General features: G+C 35.1%; 1 protein-coding gene across 8 annotated transcripts; it reads right to left on the bottom strand.

Annotated features, from left to right (window-relative positions):
• Nucleotides 1-123: 123 nt before the first annotated feature.
• On the bottom strand, nt 124-6482 carry LOC126732904 (adenylyl-sulfate kinase, chloroplastic). Of its 8 annotated transcripts, none has more exons than XR_007659576.1 (8): nt 5919-6482; nt 4127-4267; nt 2987-3136; nt 2738-2856; nt 2517-2601; nt 2013-2059; nt 1369-1598; nt 124-724 (listed from the first exon to the last, which is right to left on the bottom strand). XR_007659576.1 is itself a non-coding variant. In XM_050435963.1 (8 exons), exons 2-8 carry the CDS (start codon nt 4566-4568, stop codon nt 1500-1502), a joined length of 669 nt encoding a protein of 222 aa, XP_050291920.1. In that variant the 5' UTR covers nt 4569-4643; nt 5919-6062; the 3' UTR covers nt 969-1499. The 8 variants fall into 8 exon arrangements, 6 of the variants coding, with proteins under 6 accessions (XP_050291920.1, XP_050291918.1, XP_050291921.1 ...); XR_007659575.1 differs by lacking the exon at nt 124-724 and adding an exon at nt 969-1265; XM_050435963.1 differs by lacking the exon at nt 124-724 and adding an exon at nt 4541-4643 and having other exon boundaries at nt 969-1598; nt 5919-6062.
• Nucleotides 6483-17991: the final 11509 nt, after the last annotated feature.

The raw sequence follows: 17991 nt of genomic DNA, 5'->3' as shown, positions 1-17991 counted from the left end.
ATGTCACTCATGGTCTGCTTTTTGTCCATTCATAGACATCAACAACAGCGAGGAATGGGTCTTGCCTTCGTTTAATTTCTCATTCTTTAATTAAATATGCTTCTCTTTTATGCTTTTTTTTTCTTTCTTTCTTTTTCAACAATGGCTATATTTGGCTTTCTCTTCTTTTCTTTTTTTTGGAATAAAATTGTTATGAAAATGTGAACATATGGTATTTATTGCCTTTAACAGTCAGGCTACTTTAACTTCTTTAAAACAAGTTAAATAGTACTAGTATTGATTAAAACTGAGTTAATGACGTTACATTGTAGTGTAATTATTAGGCTTATTATTAGCATTATTGACTTTCACAACCCAGCCTTTGAGTTGCCAATACTAGATTGTTTTTCTTTAATTTCAGTTCAGTTTTAAGTGCCAATGCCACTCCCAAAACAACCATTCAACTTTTAAAGTGAACCATTTATAATAAACACTTATTAATAAATGGCAGTGGGACAGGGTGAACTACCCAATGATCCCATCCATTTGTTTTTTATTTTTTATTTATTTATTTATTTATATAGGGAAAATTTAATATTTATTCAAGAAGGAAAAATTCGTTGTAACTAGAAGTCTAGAAGGCATACAGGAGTAATGAATAATGATACATTGGGTATGCCCCATCCTTTGACTGTTAAGTCTGTTTCCTCTTCTTCTTCCTCTAGAGGTGGTCTCTGGCGTTACCCTATCAAACAGATTGTAGATGTAACATTTAGTTTGTACCAACTACAGCTAAAATTGCATTTACAAATTACAAACTACAAATACATCCGAATATGCAGAGTTCTAACTTTCAGTGATAACTTTATGCACTTGATTTCAACTCATACTTTGCGGAAATTTCATCAGTCACAGAAATACTGTTCTGCTAGCGGCAATTTGATGCTATGTTTATACGTTTTAGCTGATTAATATCAAAGCTCTAGGGGTACCCGGAAACAGCTATATACATTTGCATAATCAACACAAATCAATCGTTCAATGCTTACTATGAATGCAAGCATTAATCGCAAGTCTTAAAAAACACTACTATTTTACAACAAAATCCTGTTACCAACTGATACATCATATACACCGGGTCCTTTCCCTGCAGTTCCATCTAATTTATTACTATCTAAATCATGAAAGCCATAGTGCACAAATTGACAAAGTGGGGCTTTCAAAAGAAATAACAATAGACTAATGACATCAATTAATCGATTGACTAATTAATCTCAAATAGGAACCTTATTTGAGATTAGACAAAGGAAACGAGCTGTTCCTAATCGGGGAAATCACAACAGACTAATGACATCAATTAATGATTGATTAATTAATTCGAATAGGAACCTTATTTGAGATTAGACAAAGGAAACGAGCTGTTTCCTAATCGTGGGAAAGGAGCACTTATACAGTCTGCATCAAACTATGTTACACATGAAAGGAAGCATCAGCAACCAGGAATTGATGCTTCCTTCATATTAAGCCTGCAGGTAGCCTTTCTCCTCCAAGTAAGATATAACTGTTTCAGCCATATCGCTTGGGGACACAGAGTCTCCTCCCTTTTGTTGTAATACTATCTGAAAAAAAGAAGGGCATGAAATGTCAGGAAATGAAAAGGTTCAATGAAACAAAGGCTTATTAAATATTTAAATACTAATGCTAGGCACACCATCAGACGGAAATTCTAACAAGTAAAATGAAGGGCTCCAGCCATGACCAAACACATCCACCTTGATACATTTTCCTTTGATCATTCAGCTACTTAAAAAATTGGCTACCCAAGTTGGAGCTTTTTTTTCCCCCAACCAATGCTAGATCCCTAACCCCATAAATCCCAACAAATAAAATGTGCTCAATTGGTTTCTCATATACTTAATTTCTATAATTTTGGTAGCAAATTCAAGTTTTTTCAAGTGCATGTGCATATTTGTGCACATTCAAGCCTGTAAAACATTCATGTATGATGTATCTCCATTTACAGGTACACACACCTCACAATTTAATGGTGGCTCATATGGATCATCGATTCCTGTAAAACCTGCAAAATGCCAAATAAATATTTCACCACCAATTTTAAACATAGAAGTAAAAACACCACATCCAATTAAACAGAAAAAAATAAGTACAAGCATAATTAATCCTATAATAGCTCATATAGGTAGATAACTGTCGTAGCTAGAAATGTGTTAAGACTTAGAATATAAGTTTTATATTGCCAGAATAAAAATGACAAGAAAAAAACAATGACATGAAAAAAGTTATGAATTTGCATTTCACATCATTAATTTCAGAGAGTGTGACCATTTTGGGGAACAGGGACGGGGGGTGTGAGGAAATATTTCACAGGCTAAACTTAGCAATGGAGCCAACATGAGATAGATATCATGTCTCATCAATATTACAATTTAGAAACCCTTACTAAAAGATTCAATTGATTAAAAAAGATGGCGAAGGGAAGCAGCAAATATTTGGATACCATTCTTATTACAAGATACCTTTGATCTTTCCACATCGTGCAAGCTTGTAAAGTCCCTTTGGGTCCCTTGCCTCACACACTTGTAGTGGCACATCAAGAAAAACCTATAAAATGATAGCATTTTCAGTTCATCACTGGTACCAAGAACATTTCTGCTTGGTTCCTATGCTTCATCCTGGTGGTAATAACATTTCAAACCTATGTCTCATAATTCAAATTGCCCCAATGAGAACCACATACCTCAATGAAATCTCCTTCTGGCAATAATGCACGGCAGGCATCTCTGTCCTTCCTGTAGGGAGATATCAAACTAGCAATGCAAATGATGCCAGCATCTGCAAAGAGCTTTGCTACCTCACCTAAAATCATGACAAGTATGGAGTTTTAAGATCATTAGAAATGCAATTGACATGAATTAAGGGACAAACTTCATAAAAGGAAAAAGACTCAAGAGTTTTTTTTTCCTATAAAAAAAAAAAAAAACCTCACCAATCCTACGTATGTTTTCTGCACGATCTTCTACTTTAAAACTAAGGTCACTGTTCAAACCATGTCGAACATTGTCACCATCAAGAATGTAGGTGAGCTTTCCTCTCGAATGCAATCCTCGACTCAAAGTACATGCCAAAGTGCTTTTTCCTTAAATTAGATTCAATGATATGAGAGAGTGAGTGAGAAGAGTGACAATATAAATTACAGAGTAGCAAAAAGGAAGGAAAAGATCCTAACTCCAGAGTATAAGAAAGTGGCATCAATGGTTGTTAATTGTGTCAAAACTCATAAATCAAAACTATGCCTAGTTCTGATGATGATAGACAATTTAATTCAAACTTTCATGGATTATTAGAAAGATTGCATCAAAGTGATCTATTTGATTCAACTCAAACATGATAACTAAGTTAGCAAAGGTCTTCAAAGTACTCAATTGTTCATATTTTCCAGATACCTGAAGAAGAAAGTAGTAATGTTTATCAATTTTCACTTTAAATCACTAGGGGTATTAATGAAAAGAGCTGCTCACAAGCAATTCAGCTATCCCACTTGGAATTCAAATTAAAGGTTAATGCTTTTGCAAGGCTCTGTCTACAAGGCTTTACCTCGTCTTGCAGTGAAATTAAAATAATTCCTTAAGATACTTATCAAATTAATACTTAAATGAAAAGGTTCGCAAACATATAACAAAAACACAGTGTGGTATGACAAAGAATAAAGCAACTTTTACAAACATTCTTATAAAAAACAAGCAATAGTTCAGCCTTATAAAAAACAATTAAGCAGGAACAGGGTAACATTAAGTTAGGTCAAGCTCATACTTGATACTGAATCAGCAAGATAATGCCCTGCAAACACACTACTTTAACATCACAAAGTCCACACTCAAAAAAAAGGCAATATAAAATAGTGCAAGATTTATAAATACCAGATCTATGAAAAGGAAATAAATTGACATTAGCAATTAAACAGACACTTGATAAGATGCCTAAAACTTTATTGTGTGCATATGAACCACAGAGTGTATCCACTTGAAATCTAAGATTTTAAAAAGACATTTTATATGTCATCAAAAGTAGCTAGCACAGACACCATTTACCGATTCATATAGCAAAAGGCAATTTAACATTAACAAACCTGAACCACTAAGTCCGGTTATCCAGATGACACATCCTTTTTGCTGAAGTAACTCTTGCCTATCAAATTTCTCCACTGAACTCTTATGCCACGCGATGTTTGTCGACTTCCTTACAGTTGACATCTGGTGGAGATTTTCACCTAGTTAGGTAATCGGTTGAAATTAGAACCCTAATTTGATCCGCGAGAGAAAAGAAAAGAAAAGAATATATGCCTGATTAATTATGATCCAGCAACTATGTTCAAAACGAAGAACAAAAATAAAATTCATGTGCTCATCAAGATTTGTGAATGTCTAAGACTCTAGAGTCTAGAGTCTAATGTAACAGTAAAAAAACAATGAAATTGATTGAAATTCCCAGTAAGACATAGAAAACAAAAATGATTAATTAACCATTGTTCGTTTCCACTCACAGATTGTTGGGTTTCTTGAATCTCCCATCTCCTAAGAATCACCTCAGACGCTGTTATTGCTCGTAAAGTTTAGGATATGAGAGGTGTAATGGTGCAGCAATCTCTAGACAGGGAGAGCAAGTCAAAGGTGTTTATTTATCAAGAATGCAAAGGCAAACTAATAAGATACTATTATATAATTAAAAAAAGAAAAAAAGAATAATCGTATCTTATTAGTATTAACTTTGCAAGATAGTACTATTTATTCTGCACCGGGTGCTCTTAAACTACCAGTCTACCTTGCCAAGCTTAAGCTTCGAGTTAAATGTTATCAGCAACCTATTGTGTTTAGTTTAGAGCATTGGAGCACTTGATCCAAGTCTAAGTGAATACAATCCTCTTTATCACTGTTTGTATTCAATTTTATGTTTCACCAATCACAACTTGGCATGTATTTGTTTAACTTTCTTTATAAAATAATCAAAATTTATAGATGAAAAAAAAAAAAACACATGACAAATTGTAATTGGTAAAACATAAAATAGAATACAAAAAGTGATACCAAGGATTTATATTCAAGTCTAAGAAGTAAATTTATCAAAAACAAAAACTACTAAGTAGTATCTTTTTATTGATGGAAATCTACTATGTAGTGCATTCCTAGACCACATTTTTACTTAACTAAAAACACAAATAAAGTCAAAATGGAGAATTTAAAAAAATAAATTAAGGACTACTGTTTTGCATTGGAGGCAAAATAGAATAAAAGCAACATTTGAAGAATGCTAATGCCATATCTAAGGCCTTTTTGGCATTTTATAGCTAAAAAATATTTGCATCAAAAAATGATATACCTCACTATTGCAAAATTTTTTGTACTGTGGCACTATGCTAAAAAAAAAATATATATATATATATATATTTTATTCCACCCTTTAGCTAAAAAAAGTGATGATGTGAAAGAAATAATAAAAAAAGATTAAAAAAATAATATTTTAATGAAAAAGTAAAATAATAGAGTTTTTGAATATAGGGTGTATTGTAAAATAGTATGGTATAATTGATAAAGTAATTTTTTGAGATTGTAAAATAGGATGGCGTAGCATTCTTCAATGCTGATACTCTTAGGGATGATTATGCCAAAAAGAAAAGAAAATAAAATGATAGGAGGCGCAGCAGTGAGCCACACCACACGTGGTTACATTATAATTTATAATGTAAGAATGGAAGCCAGCCAGACAGACCTCCATATCATTGAGCTCGAGTAAATTTTTTTTTTTTTTAATATTTTAATAACAAACAAAAAGTTCGGTGACTCGGTTAGCTATGAATAATTAAAGCTTTAGCTTCAATAAAGCAGAAAGAAAGTTGTAGGTGAAATCTAAGAAAGAAGAAGTACCAGAAGAAATGGAAGCAGCACAATCATTGGTATTGGTAAATGAGGCGGCGGTAGAGTCTCCCATGGCTTTAATTGGCTTGAGAAAGCTCGATCTCACATTCACATTAAGCCGTACGGTTTTTCCACTGTAATCCAACCCAATCACATTAGTACCATTGAGGCTCACGAACCCTAGCTTCGCAAACCGCCACGACGAAAACGGTCCAATTTCATCGCAGTCCAGCGAAGAAGAACCAAAAACCAACGGCCCCGCTCCTCGTATCGCGGTCATTTTTCAAATTAGGACAAAACCAAACCAAATAAAGCGATGTTTCGATGGGAACTTTGTTTAAATTAGCGGAGTGCGAAGCAGCGGAGTTGACGGCAGAGATGCAGAGGTTTCGTAACTGTTTCAGTTGTAGTAAACAAAATATATGTTGGTTTTTTTTTTTTTAATTGAAGTGTTGGAATTTCGAGAAACGGAACGTGGTTTGTGTGTGTGTTTGAGAGAGTGGTTGGTTAAAGAAATAGATAAAGAGGATCTACCCCGATGTGTCGTTGTTTCGTGTAATGGGTTTATAAGGTGGAGTGGAGGTGGCGTTTATTTATATAGTGTGTTGAGAGAGAGAGAGAGAGAGAGTGCGAGAGCGTTGCTGTTATTGGGTGGCATTCGGCATTGTGATGGCCTTTAATTTCCATTAAATAAAGGGTTTTACTAATATATTTTTTCAATTTTCAATAAAAAGGGTTTTAAAACAATATACATTAATTGGACCCTAAAAAAAATTTAATACAATAATTTATTAACCAACTTCTTTACCACAAATTTAACAAGGACACAGAGTAAAGAAAAAGTAAAAAATATATGGGTAAGTGATAAACAATCATCTACACTTAAAATTGCATTAAAATTGTGACAACGAATTATGAAATAGTCAACTCTCGATAGCCGTCCCCATTTAGACGCAATCACTTTTTTCAATACTCAATATGTCTACCACATACATGGTAAATTTTCAGGAGTGTTGTCACTCCCACGCGCTTCTAGAGAGTGTGCTACTACGATCGAAAAGTTTTTTTTTTTTCTTCGGTTAAAGAAAGAAATCAAAGAATGGTTTATTATTTTCTTTTGCTATTTCCACACGCTTCTAAGTGAGTGCCCTTCTGCAGTTTTGCTAACACTAAAAAATATCACTTTGGAAAATTGTGTTTGGTAAAAATGCAAAATTGACCCTTTATTTTTCACATTTTTTTCATTTTAGTCCTCTAACTTTTAATTTTGTCAATTCAGTCTTCTAACTGTCAATTTTTATCAATGTAGGACTCTATTACAACTCAGTTAATGGCGGTAGTTAGAACTCCTGAAACTACACCGTTTTGCATTTTTTTTTAAATTCAGAATTAAAAGAAAATAAGAAAAATCTTAAAAAAAAAAAATTAAGGGGAACACCCTTCCCCTAAAATCAAAATGCCATCGGTTTTTGGCCTCAGCTCCGCTCCGATCCATTTCTCGCTTCGTTTCACTGAAATCCCACCGGAGTTGGTAGAATTTCTCGTTCTTGCTCATCGGAATCTGCGATTTTTGGGTCTTTTTTCGAATTGCATTATTCTATACCGTTCGAATCGCTCAGAGTTTTTTGTTGTAGCAGTTTTTGGATTTTTTTTTTTTTGGTTAAGAGAGAGAGAGAGAGAGAGAGAGAGAGAGAGAGAGAGAGAGGATTTGGATTTTGGATTGGAGTTCGATTTCAGATTGGTGAGGAAGAGGATTGGCTAGGGTTTTGTTGGTGATGAAGAAGAAAGTCACTGTGTAGTGGCATTGGCTGTAAATATGGATGATATAGGAGGTTCATTTATAGCGGTAAAGAGGATTTCACAAGGTCTGGAGCGAGGCAATACCTATCATTCAACTTCTGGTACATTTTTTTTTTTTTGCTCACTTTCTCCAACTTTCTCTCCCTAGAATTTACCTCATCTCTCTTTTTCTCTCTCTAGAAAACTCTTTCTCTCTCTCTCTCTCTGAATGGTTTTTTCTTTATTTTATTCTTTGTTTTGATTTTAGGGGAAGGGGAACGACGACTTCGTCCCCTTAATGTTTTATTTTATTTTCAAATTTTTCTTATTTTCTTTTAATTTTGAATTTTTTTTTAAAAAAAAAATGCAAAACGGCATCGTTTCAGGAGTTCTAATGGCAGCCACTAATTGAGTTGTAACGGAGTCCTATATTGACAAAAATTGAAAGTTAGGGGACTGAAATAAAAAAATGTAAAAGTTAGAGGGTCAGTTTTGCATTTTTGCCTCTGTGTTTAAACATATGATAGTCAGGTGTGGCCTCTTAAGAGCATTCCCATCAAGTGTGTCAAATGTCAAATATTTGGCATTTGACACACCAAACTCTAAAAATCCACTTTCATCAAGTGTTTTAAATGCCATAATATTTGACATTGATGAATAGTACAATCTTAAATTTGAGACAGCACCTTTCACAAATTGTAAAACTTATTGTAGGGGTAGAAGGCCCAGAAATGTGTATTGGGTTGTGGGCCTTGTCTGAGGACGCTTAGCAGTCCAAGGATAAGGAAACATTAGTGGAGGTGTAAGGGTCAGTGGGTTACGAGAAGATTATGTTTGTAAGAGTGTGGGAAGGTAGTTCGAGGAGGAATGCCTCCTTGGCTAAGTAAAGGAAAGGCCAGAAAGTGTGGTCTGCCATCAAGAAGAACACTCCGGAGTATTCTATTGATAAAGATAAACATCGTGGGAGCATAGGACAAAAGGAAGCTAAGAAATATCTAAAAGAAAGCTGCTACCACCACATTGAATGCTTTACAGCTAACTCTCTGGCTACATTAATGTGGAAGTGATACCTGAACAGTGAATTTTAGCCATATAGCTACTCCCAGAGATTTCAGGAAGGTGTTAATGGGACAAGGATCAAGGCCAGTCACCTAACCTACATGTGGAGGGTGGAGATGAAAGAGGGAGGAGAGTATAAAAGAGAAAGAAGCCCCCTAAGAGATAGGGATCGGAAAAATCTGTAGAGAATACACTGTAGCAACAAAAACCAAAATTGTATCTAAGTCCAAAAGAACTATATTCAAGAATATTCTCCTCGGACTTCGCCGAGGAAGGTTTTCCTTACTTAGAACTTGTCTTTCTTTGCTTTCTTAGTATCATTAATCCACTGTGCGCATGGCCTGATCCATTGAAGCCTAGCTTTTAAGCCCACTCTCTACAAATTCATTGTGTGAGGCTCTTTGGGCCTTAACCCATTCATCTTTTGGGCTTAGGAGCCAAAACCTGCCCCTACACTTATATTGTTTTTTTTATTCATGTGGGGTTTGCTTTCTTTTCTTCTTATTTTTTTTTTCTATCTTTCTCATTTCCTTGTCTTTCTTCCCTGTCTCTCATTTTTGCTCTGAGCCTCCAACCATTTCTGTGCTCTCTTTCTCTCTTTCTCTCTCTCCCTACTCAATGTCTCTCCTCCCTCTCCGACGAAACCTAGGCCGAAGCATCAAGCCAAGCCAATCTCTATTCCAGTGGTTTCTTTTTCTTTTCTTTTTTTTTTAGTTTGTGATTTGATTGTAGATTCGACAATGATTGTGTGGGTTATGGATTTAGCGTTTTAGGTTATCTCACGCCTTGAGTTCTGATTTGGGCATATTTTGGTGGGTTTGTGATTTGGTTTTGGGTGGTGGGTTTATGATTTGGTTTTGGATGGGTATGGTTTGTGGTGGGCTGGTGGTAGTGGGTATGAGTTTTATGGTTTGGTTTTGGGTTTGTTTTTATTTGTGATTTTGGTGGTTGGGGGTTGAGGTTGTGGGCGGTGGTGTTTGACCGTGGGTGTGGTTTTGGTGATGGGTTTTTGGCCGTGGATGGTGATGGGTCATGGGTTTGGTTGGGTTAAGTTGGGTATGGGTGTTGGTGGGTGATGGTGGGTTTTGTGGTGGCTATTGTGGCTGTTGGTATTGGGGTGAGGCTAGGCTGTGATGGTGGTTGGCAGTGGCTAGCCGTGGGTTGAGAAAGATGGAGGGACAGTGGGGGAGAGAGAGAGACAGAGGGAGAGTGAGAAATAATAAAAAAAATGAATTAAAATATTAAAGAAAGAATATTTAAATGAAGTTGTAAAAAAAATAGAATGTTTGATGTTTGGTATATTGTAAAATAAGTTGTTAAAATTGTAAAAGTAGTGTTTTAAAATTGTAAATGCTAAAATTTTTACAATTGTTGATGAGAATGCTCTAACACTTGCTAGGTGACTAGACTGGGGTGGGTCTGGTAGGGGAGGCCCTGGTGTTGAGGTAGGGACTAAGATCGGGTACGTATTGTAACATATGCGGAAAGTTGAAAAAAATGTATCTTTTTTCAATCGCAAACATTCAAAGTGAATTGGTAAATAAAATAAAAGAAATTGTGAGAGAGAAAATGGGTAATTGCACCTAGTGCAAATGCAATACCCTGGAATTGTACCACTGGATCTCAATCCATGAGTTAGGTGCACGGGTTGGGTGCTATAAGCCTAGTTTGGAGTATGCATAGGCTTAAAAAGTTTTTTCAATCGAACCTATCAAGTTGAAAACAACTCAACCCAATCTAACTAATCACAGAGGTCTAACTCAACCCATGCATGTTGAGTTAGACAACTTTTTTTGTTATTAAAAGAAAAAAACTTTGAGCGTTAAAATAGCAATAACCAGCAGTTTAACAAGTGCCCTGCCATCTTCCAAAAATTCTAAGCATAGCAACATACACAAATTATCAAACCAACACAAATAATCAAATCAAAATACATTTAAATAGTGAGATATCAAATACTTGTATCTCAACTCAATTGAAAAACAAAATAAAATATTAGTAGTATCAAAAATGTTCCTACCCCTGCCATCTTATGAAAATTCTAAATAGGGAATGAGCGAAGTGAGTGATTGAGAGTTGAAATGAGAAAATAAGTTAGAGTTTCTATTTTATATTAGGAAGAGGGCTAAAAAGTAATTACAAAAAATAGAATTTATGTTTTAAATATATATTAAATATAAGTGGGTATCATTAGTTTAGGTAGATTTGTGAATCTCCTTACTTGAACCCAACCCAACCAGTGCAAAAAAGAAAATTGGCAACGCAACCCAACCCAAAAATCCCTAAAAACTGACCCAACCTATTAGGTTGGGTCAGTTTTGGCAAATCAACAAGTTGGTTGCACACCCCTAAGCCTAGTGCTTTGTTTGTTTCACAATAAAATGTTTTTAAATAGAAAATATTTTTCACTTAATAAATCATTTTTATTTTACTGTGTTTGGTTGCATACCTAAAAATGCTATAAAAATCATTTTTCAGTGTTTATATATATATATATATATTTAAATCTCATATTTCTCAACACCCATTAAATGTAAGCACAGCTACACAAACTACTATCGCTACTCAAAAATCCAAGGATACAAACCACCACATTCAACACGTATGTCAACCTGCAACGTGGCATGCCAAGGTTACAAACCACCATCAACATTGTGCCTCCACTAAGCCTTCAAGCCACCGACTAATGCATGCCATGCACCATAAAGGTCAATACAACTTGCTACTACCTACAGCATCTCAAAGCCATCTTGTCTAGCTTATGGAATGTCTCATTTTATATTTTTTATATTGCAATAGTTATAATAGGGGAGGAGATTTATAACTTAAAATTTTTGTTTGGAGGAAATTACACTTTGCACCTTAAAATTTCATAATATACGGTTAGCATCCTAAATTATAATTCATGTTACACTTTGCACTCCGCTATTAATTCTGTCATTATCTTGGATGACATTACTTGAAAAAATCCAATTGCCCTTCTTCTCAAACCCTTAAAAAAAATGAGAAATTATATTTTACTTTTATAAACTATACTTCCAGGAGAAATGTTAATAAGCACCAATTGGTTCTTGTTAAGGTGCAAAAAAGACCCAAAAAAGAAGAAGAAGAAGAAAAAAGTCAAAAAAGACGTCAAGCGGTACTTGTAAGGGCAAGATTCAGTTCCTCAACCCAAAGAGTTAAAGGATTTAGGCCCAAAGAACCCAATACAATGAATTTGTAAAAAATGGGTTTGAAAACTAGGCTTTAATGAATCGTGTAGCAATTATAGTTGGCCTAAATGACAAGAAAACAAAGATAAAATAGTTTAATTCAAAGAGAAACATCTTCGGCCTTATTCGAGAAGATCAGTTCTAGAATATATTTCTTTTTAATATGGTTACAAGTCTAATTCTTGTTCTTACAATGTTTTTCTTTCTTCATTCTGATTCCCTTCCCTTAGGGTGTTCTTTCTCTTTTATACTCTCTTCTCATTTCATCTCTACCCTCCATGTGTAGACCAGGTTACTGGTATGATCCTTGTCCCATCAGCACCTTCCTGAAATCTTTGGGAGTAGTTGTAAGGCTAAAAATTACTGTTCAGGTATTACTTCCTCATTAATGCGGCCAAAGAGTTAGCTACAGAGCATTCAATGCGGTAGTAACAGTTTTCTCTTAGATATTTCATAATTCCCCTTTGTCCTGTACCTTCATGATATGTATTCTTATCAATAGAACTTTCTGGAATGTTGCCTTGGATGACAAACCACACTTTCAAACCTTTGCTGTGCTCCCCGAACCACCTTTTTGGACTCTTATGACCAAATCCCCTTTCTTTATTCACTAATGCGGACTTCCATAACAGCATTTAACCGTCCTCGGACTACTAGGCATCCTTAGATTGAGCCCTAGGCCCAATATATATTGTTGGGCCTAGCATCCCTACAGTACTTATAAAGCTAAAAAAAATGAGATAAAGCTGTAAAAAAGACAAAAAAAAATTGTTAGGAAAATTTCAAAAAAGTTGTTAACGGGCACCTCGTGATGCCCATTAACACAACCCTACTTCTAATTACACTTTGAACCCTATACTTTGATTTTTCATCTAAGATAATGGCAAAATTAATGGCAGGATGCAAATTGTAACACAGATCGTAACTTAGAGTGTTAACCGTGTATTCTAAAAATTTAAGTTACAAAGTGTAATTTGAGGTATATATAGTTTAAGGTGGTAAGGTGTAATTATCCCTTCTGTTTTTTTTTTTTTTTTTTTTTTTTACAAGATAGAATTTCTATTCTAACCTAATATAAGTTTATATGTGTGTGAAACTCCCTCCTAAAGACTTGAACCCCGATCCTTACCCCCACATCTCACAAGTATTTATACTTGTAGAGTGACCATCACACCAAGGGTGTACAGTAGTTACTTATCCCTTCTATTAGAAACACAAAGATGTCAATCTATTAAACTCCAGACTCTTGAAAACCTATTTTAATTAAACGTTCAATATCAATAATTTTTTAGGGTGGGCTTGGAGTCGGTATTCGTAAAAGTTTTTATATCCAATTCTTTTTAGAAATAATTTTATAATAACTATAGGACAAAACCATCAAACGATTAGTTATGTCTTTATGTCTTTATCTTTTTTTCTGAAACAATTATTTATATGTCAGGTGTAACACGAGAGATTCTCAAAAAAAAGAAGAAGAAAAAGGTGTAACACGAGAGTCACACTACGCAATATTTGTTACAAAGAATGCAAAAATGAATTAGCCTTGCATATTAAAAAGAGATGTTTATTTATCAATCGATAATGATTACATTTAGCACTGCTTTTATAAAGTATAAGAGTTACACATCACTTCAAATGATTTTGTGCCAATTTGGTACCTTGTCACATCAGTACACAAATCTTGTTTGAATCAATTGGAATATATTGCGGAAGATTATGTGATCTTTATTATGAATTCTATATCCTTAAATTACTGTCCCATTTAAGTGTGGGTTTGGATATGCGCTTTAAGCCCCATGTTTGATTGTTTGTTTGTTTTGTTTTGTTTTTAATTTTTTTGTAAAGACCAGCACTTGGTGCATTGTTTATAGAACATAAGTAGTGCACCAAGGCATATGAATAGTAAAAAAAAAAAGTGAACAGTAATTTTTCACATATTTAAAAATTATTTTGTTATAGTATATTCAGTTTTCAATAAAATAAGTTGTATCCAAACGGACCCTAAATTGAGAGTAAAGAAAAATTATTCAATATCAGCAAGGTCTAATTATCCTTTGCCCCCTTGATGGTATAAGAGCAATAGCATTAGCCCTTCTATTTTACAATAAAAGCTTTTTTTATTTTTTATTTTAAACAATCATTTTACAAAAATATCTACTTCAGATCATCTATTATACACTCTATTTCCTTTAAATAATAATTTTTTTATTTTACTTTTATTCTTTCCTTACCCCCACACGTTAGAACTCTCTCTCTCTCTCTCTCTTATTTTTGAACAAACGCTCTCTCTCAAACCTGAAAAATCTCATATTTCTCCCATCAACTTCCATGACTCAAATTTGAAAATTAGATCCCTCTACTCAACCCTCCATAGATAAACACTTGAAAATCAGATCTCTCTTTTTGTTATACTTCTTTAAATTTACTTCTTGTTATTGATCTAAAATTTATGTGGAATTCACTAGGTGTTTGAATTGGTTGGGAAATGTGGCGAGAGGCAACAAGAAGACTCGAATAGTGCTAAGAAAACCGGTGTTGCTTCCAAACAGTGGTGATTTTGCTTTTGTCTAAGGAAACTGATGATGATTCCGAATGGGTTTTTCCTTAGGTTTTTTGTTTGGTTTTGTTTTGAGTGGTGGTGGTGGGGTGGGTGGGTGGTTGGTTGCTTGCAGTGGTCTTCTTTGTCTTCTTTATTGTTCTTCTTCCTGTTCTTTTCTTTTTCCTGGACATTGAAGAGATCAAGAGAGTGTAGGGGAAGAAAGGTCGTCTGACAAGGGTGAAAGATGAGAGAAAAAAAATATTAAAGAAATCGGATAGAAAGTTACAATAACCATGTAAATAAGCACGGTTACTATGACATTATTGTATACATACAGTGTTATAAACCCATTGATGTGGGTTATTTTTGAGCAAAAATGTGTAAAACTTTTTTTCTTTTTAATAATTTTGAACACACTAATGCAATTGCTCTAAAAGTCCAAATGTATTGATCCTTAATTATTACAATCTTAGTCACAACTTTAAAAAAAAAAATATATATATATATATATATATATATTGTGGGCGTCAAAGGACCGAGGAAGGATGCAATAAAGCGTAGTTCTCACTAGAGGAGCACTCGAAGTCCTAGGAGAGGGTTTGCCTGAGGATAGGAGGAGAAGAGATAAAATACCTCCTAAAAGTCCGAATGGAGGGAATAATGTTTAGATTGAGGGTCAAAGTGGTTGAAGGAAGCTTCCAGTGAAAGTTCACCTAATTCCTCCATATTGAATGACTGGTGTTGATGCCCATTTTTTTGCAAATCCATATCCAAAAGCCCATGAGGAAGAAAGCCCAATGAAAAGCAAGGCCCACCAAGAAGACCAAAGAGCAAGAGAGGTCTAAAGAAAGAAATGCAAGGGAAAGCAATCTATAGCAAAACGCAAATTTGCCACAGAATACAGATCTGCCGCATAATATAGTTCCTTGGCAGAATGGCTTTGGCAGACAAAGACAAATTGGGCCCAAGACCCTTTTGATCCAGTTAACATTATCTGGCCCTCAAATGCCCAAATTCTTTTGTATAAAAGGATAGGCGTGAAAACTGATATGAAGAAACATGATGAAAAGAAACAAGGAACGGTAGGAAGTGTTAACAACAGGAATCACGTGAAGGAAAGAAAAGCCAAACCAAAGGAAAATGACAAACGTAGCAGGAAACGCATGAAGAAATAAGATAAAACATGCAACAGACCAAAACAAAGTTAATCTGTTACGGCAGAAACTGCGTGGGAGACAAACACAGAAGACAGTAGAGCAAGCACTGAAGGGCCGAGGCATCACCAACCTGTACCTAGCCAATACAAGGGAGGTAGGCCCACGGTCAAAGGGATTCAGAGGACGTGGTTTGGTGGTGGGGGGAAAATGGGGTCTATATTTGGTTTCCTGCCGTGACTTCTTTTGGGGAATATATCTTGCTGGGATGGTATCTTACCCAAAAACAGTAATAAATGGTTGGGACCATCTGATGCATGCCATAGAGCTAGGTAGTGAGGTAGAGGTTTACAGCAGGAACAAACAAAAGGGAATTTTGTCGTGAAATGAGTAGTGGTACAGCAAACATGAACTGAACAATGGCAGTGGTCTGGGCAACTAATGGGTGAGTGGGAAATCTTGAAAGGATGCCCACAACAAACCAAAAACAGTTGGTGAAACCCTAGAGGTAAAAGGGAGAAATCCCATTGAATCAGTTTGCTATAAAAGGAAGGTAACCATGGCAGAAAAAGGGAGGCCGAATGGAAGAGAAAAAAACAGGGGAAGAGGAAAAAAACAAGAGAAGAGAGAAAAATACTAAAAGAGGGAGACCCAATGGAGGGAATCACTTAAGGGGGGAAAACACATGGTAAGAGAGTAGTAAGCGCCTAGAGAAAGGTACCCAGGAAAAGGAAAGACCAAAAAGGGGGAACAACCCACGGCAGGAGAGTAATAAGAAACTAAGAGTAAAGAAAGAACGGAGAGAAAGAGAAAAAGTGGTAAAACAAAGAGAGAAAATACGGCAGGAATAGGGGCATGCATCAATAGACCATATTTTCCCTCCCTCTTAGCAAACCCACTCTTTGATGTCCCCAAAAGTAATAGCTAGTAGTCATTTAGGCCTATTCTCCAAAATGCACAACTTTGATGGCAAAAACTTATGACAAGGTTATTCAAGTTGGGGTTTGGGTTCTTTCTTGGTTAACTTATCTTATGGGAAGATTCAATACTTAATTTTGATTGCAAATATATTTGATTTCTCTCATTATAAATTATATCTGCTGTATTTAGTTATTCTGCCATAACACATTTTTATCACGTCTGCTGCATTAGTTGTCTTACTGTGGTATCTTTACTTTTTGTACTAGTTATTCTGCTGTAGCACATTTTCATTATATGTACCGTGTTAGCTGTTATACTAGCTAAACCTTTTATGCGGAAGCTTTCTTCTTTATTTGTTATTATGTGTTTTACTTTTGACACAAACTAATCATTATCCTGCCATAAGTATATATATACATATATCTTGTTTCTCATGTTCTGCAAAATATATTTTATATATGTATATGTGAATACGTATAAGTATATATACTCATATATGTATGTATATATTTGAGAATATGCTAACTCATTTAAACTAACATTTGTTTGATGAGTATTTTTTTGGGGTTTTAGATTTGTTTATGTGCAGGAAGTAGAAAAATATTTCTGCAATAAAAACGAAGAGTAGTCATTCACATTGCAAAAGGTTTTATTGCACGACAGAAGACTTTAAAGTACAGTATGCTACTTTAAAGCACAACAGACAACTTTAATGCATAGCAGGAAGCTTTATTGCACAGCAGGAAGCTTTATTGCACAGCAAAAAGTTTTGTTACATAGCAAAAAAGTCAGTCCTGTGGTAGAAATTGGAAAAAAGTTCATTTTGTGGCAGAAACTAGAGAAAAGTTACTTCTGCGGCAGAAACAGAGGATAAACACCACGTTCTGCCCGCCGTAAGCGTGCTCCTGGCAAACAAGACATAGTTTGCGCACAAGCCAGACCAAATTGAGTTGCAGTTAGATCGGTCTCAACTCCCTTACTCAGAATACTCGGACCCAATATCGCAGGAGGCAGCCCAGCCTACTTTAACTACAAAAAGGCCCACCACAACTAGCAACAGCTTTATCAGCTGTATTAATGAGGAAATGACTTGAACAGTGGAATTCACAGCTAAACAACTCTTTCTACCATCTTCACCTGAAGTTTAAAAGGACATGTGTCCAAAGAAGAATCTAGAAGATGGTAAATGAAAAGCCAAGATGCAACAAGCTGGGGAGTATATAAGAGATAGGGAGCTTCCAGATAAAGAGGGATCCAAAAAGAATACTCAAAGGAGAGAAATTAGAACAAGAACATTGAGAGAAAGAAAGTGAACATTGTACCATTTTGTGTAAGAATTGCCTCCTCAAGCAAGCTTGTAATAAGCCTCATATATACATAAACTTTGATCTTCAGTCATTCTTACCCTGTTATTGTCC

The sequence above is a fragment of the Quercus robur genome, chromosome 6, assembly GCF_932294415.1.
Source record: "Quercus robur chromosome 6, dhQueRobu3.1, whole genome shotgun sequence".
Lineage (NCBI taxonomy): Eukaryota > Viridiplantae > Streptophyta > Magnoliopsida > Fagales > Fagaceae > Quercus > Quercus robur.
The sequence above is the reverse complement of the archived record's forward strand: the minus strand, read 5'-3'. Positions and strand labels throughout refer to the sequence as shown.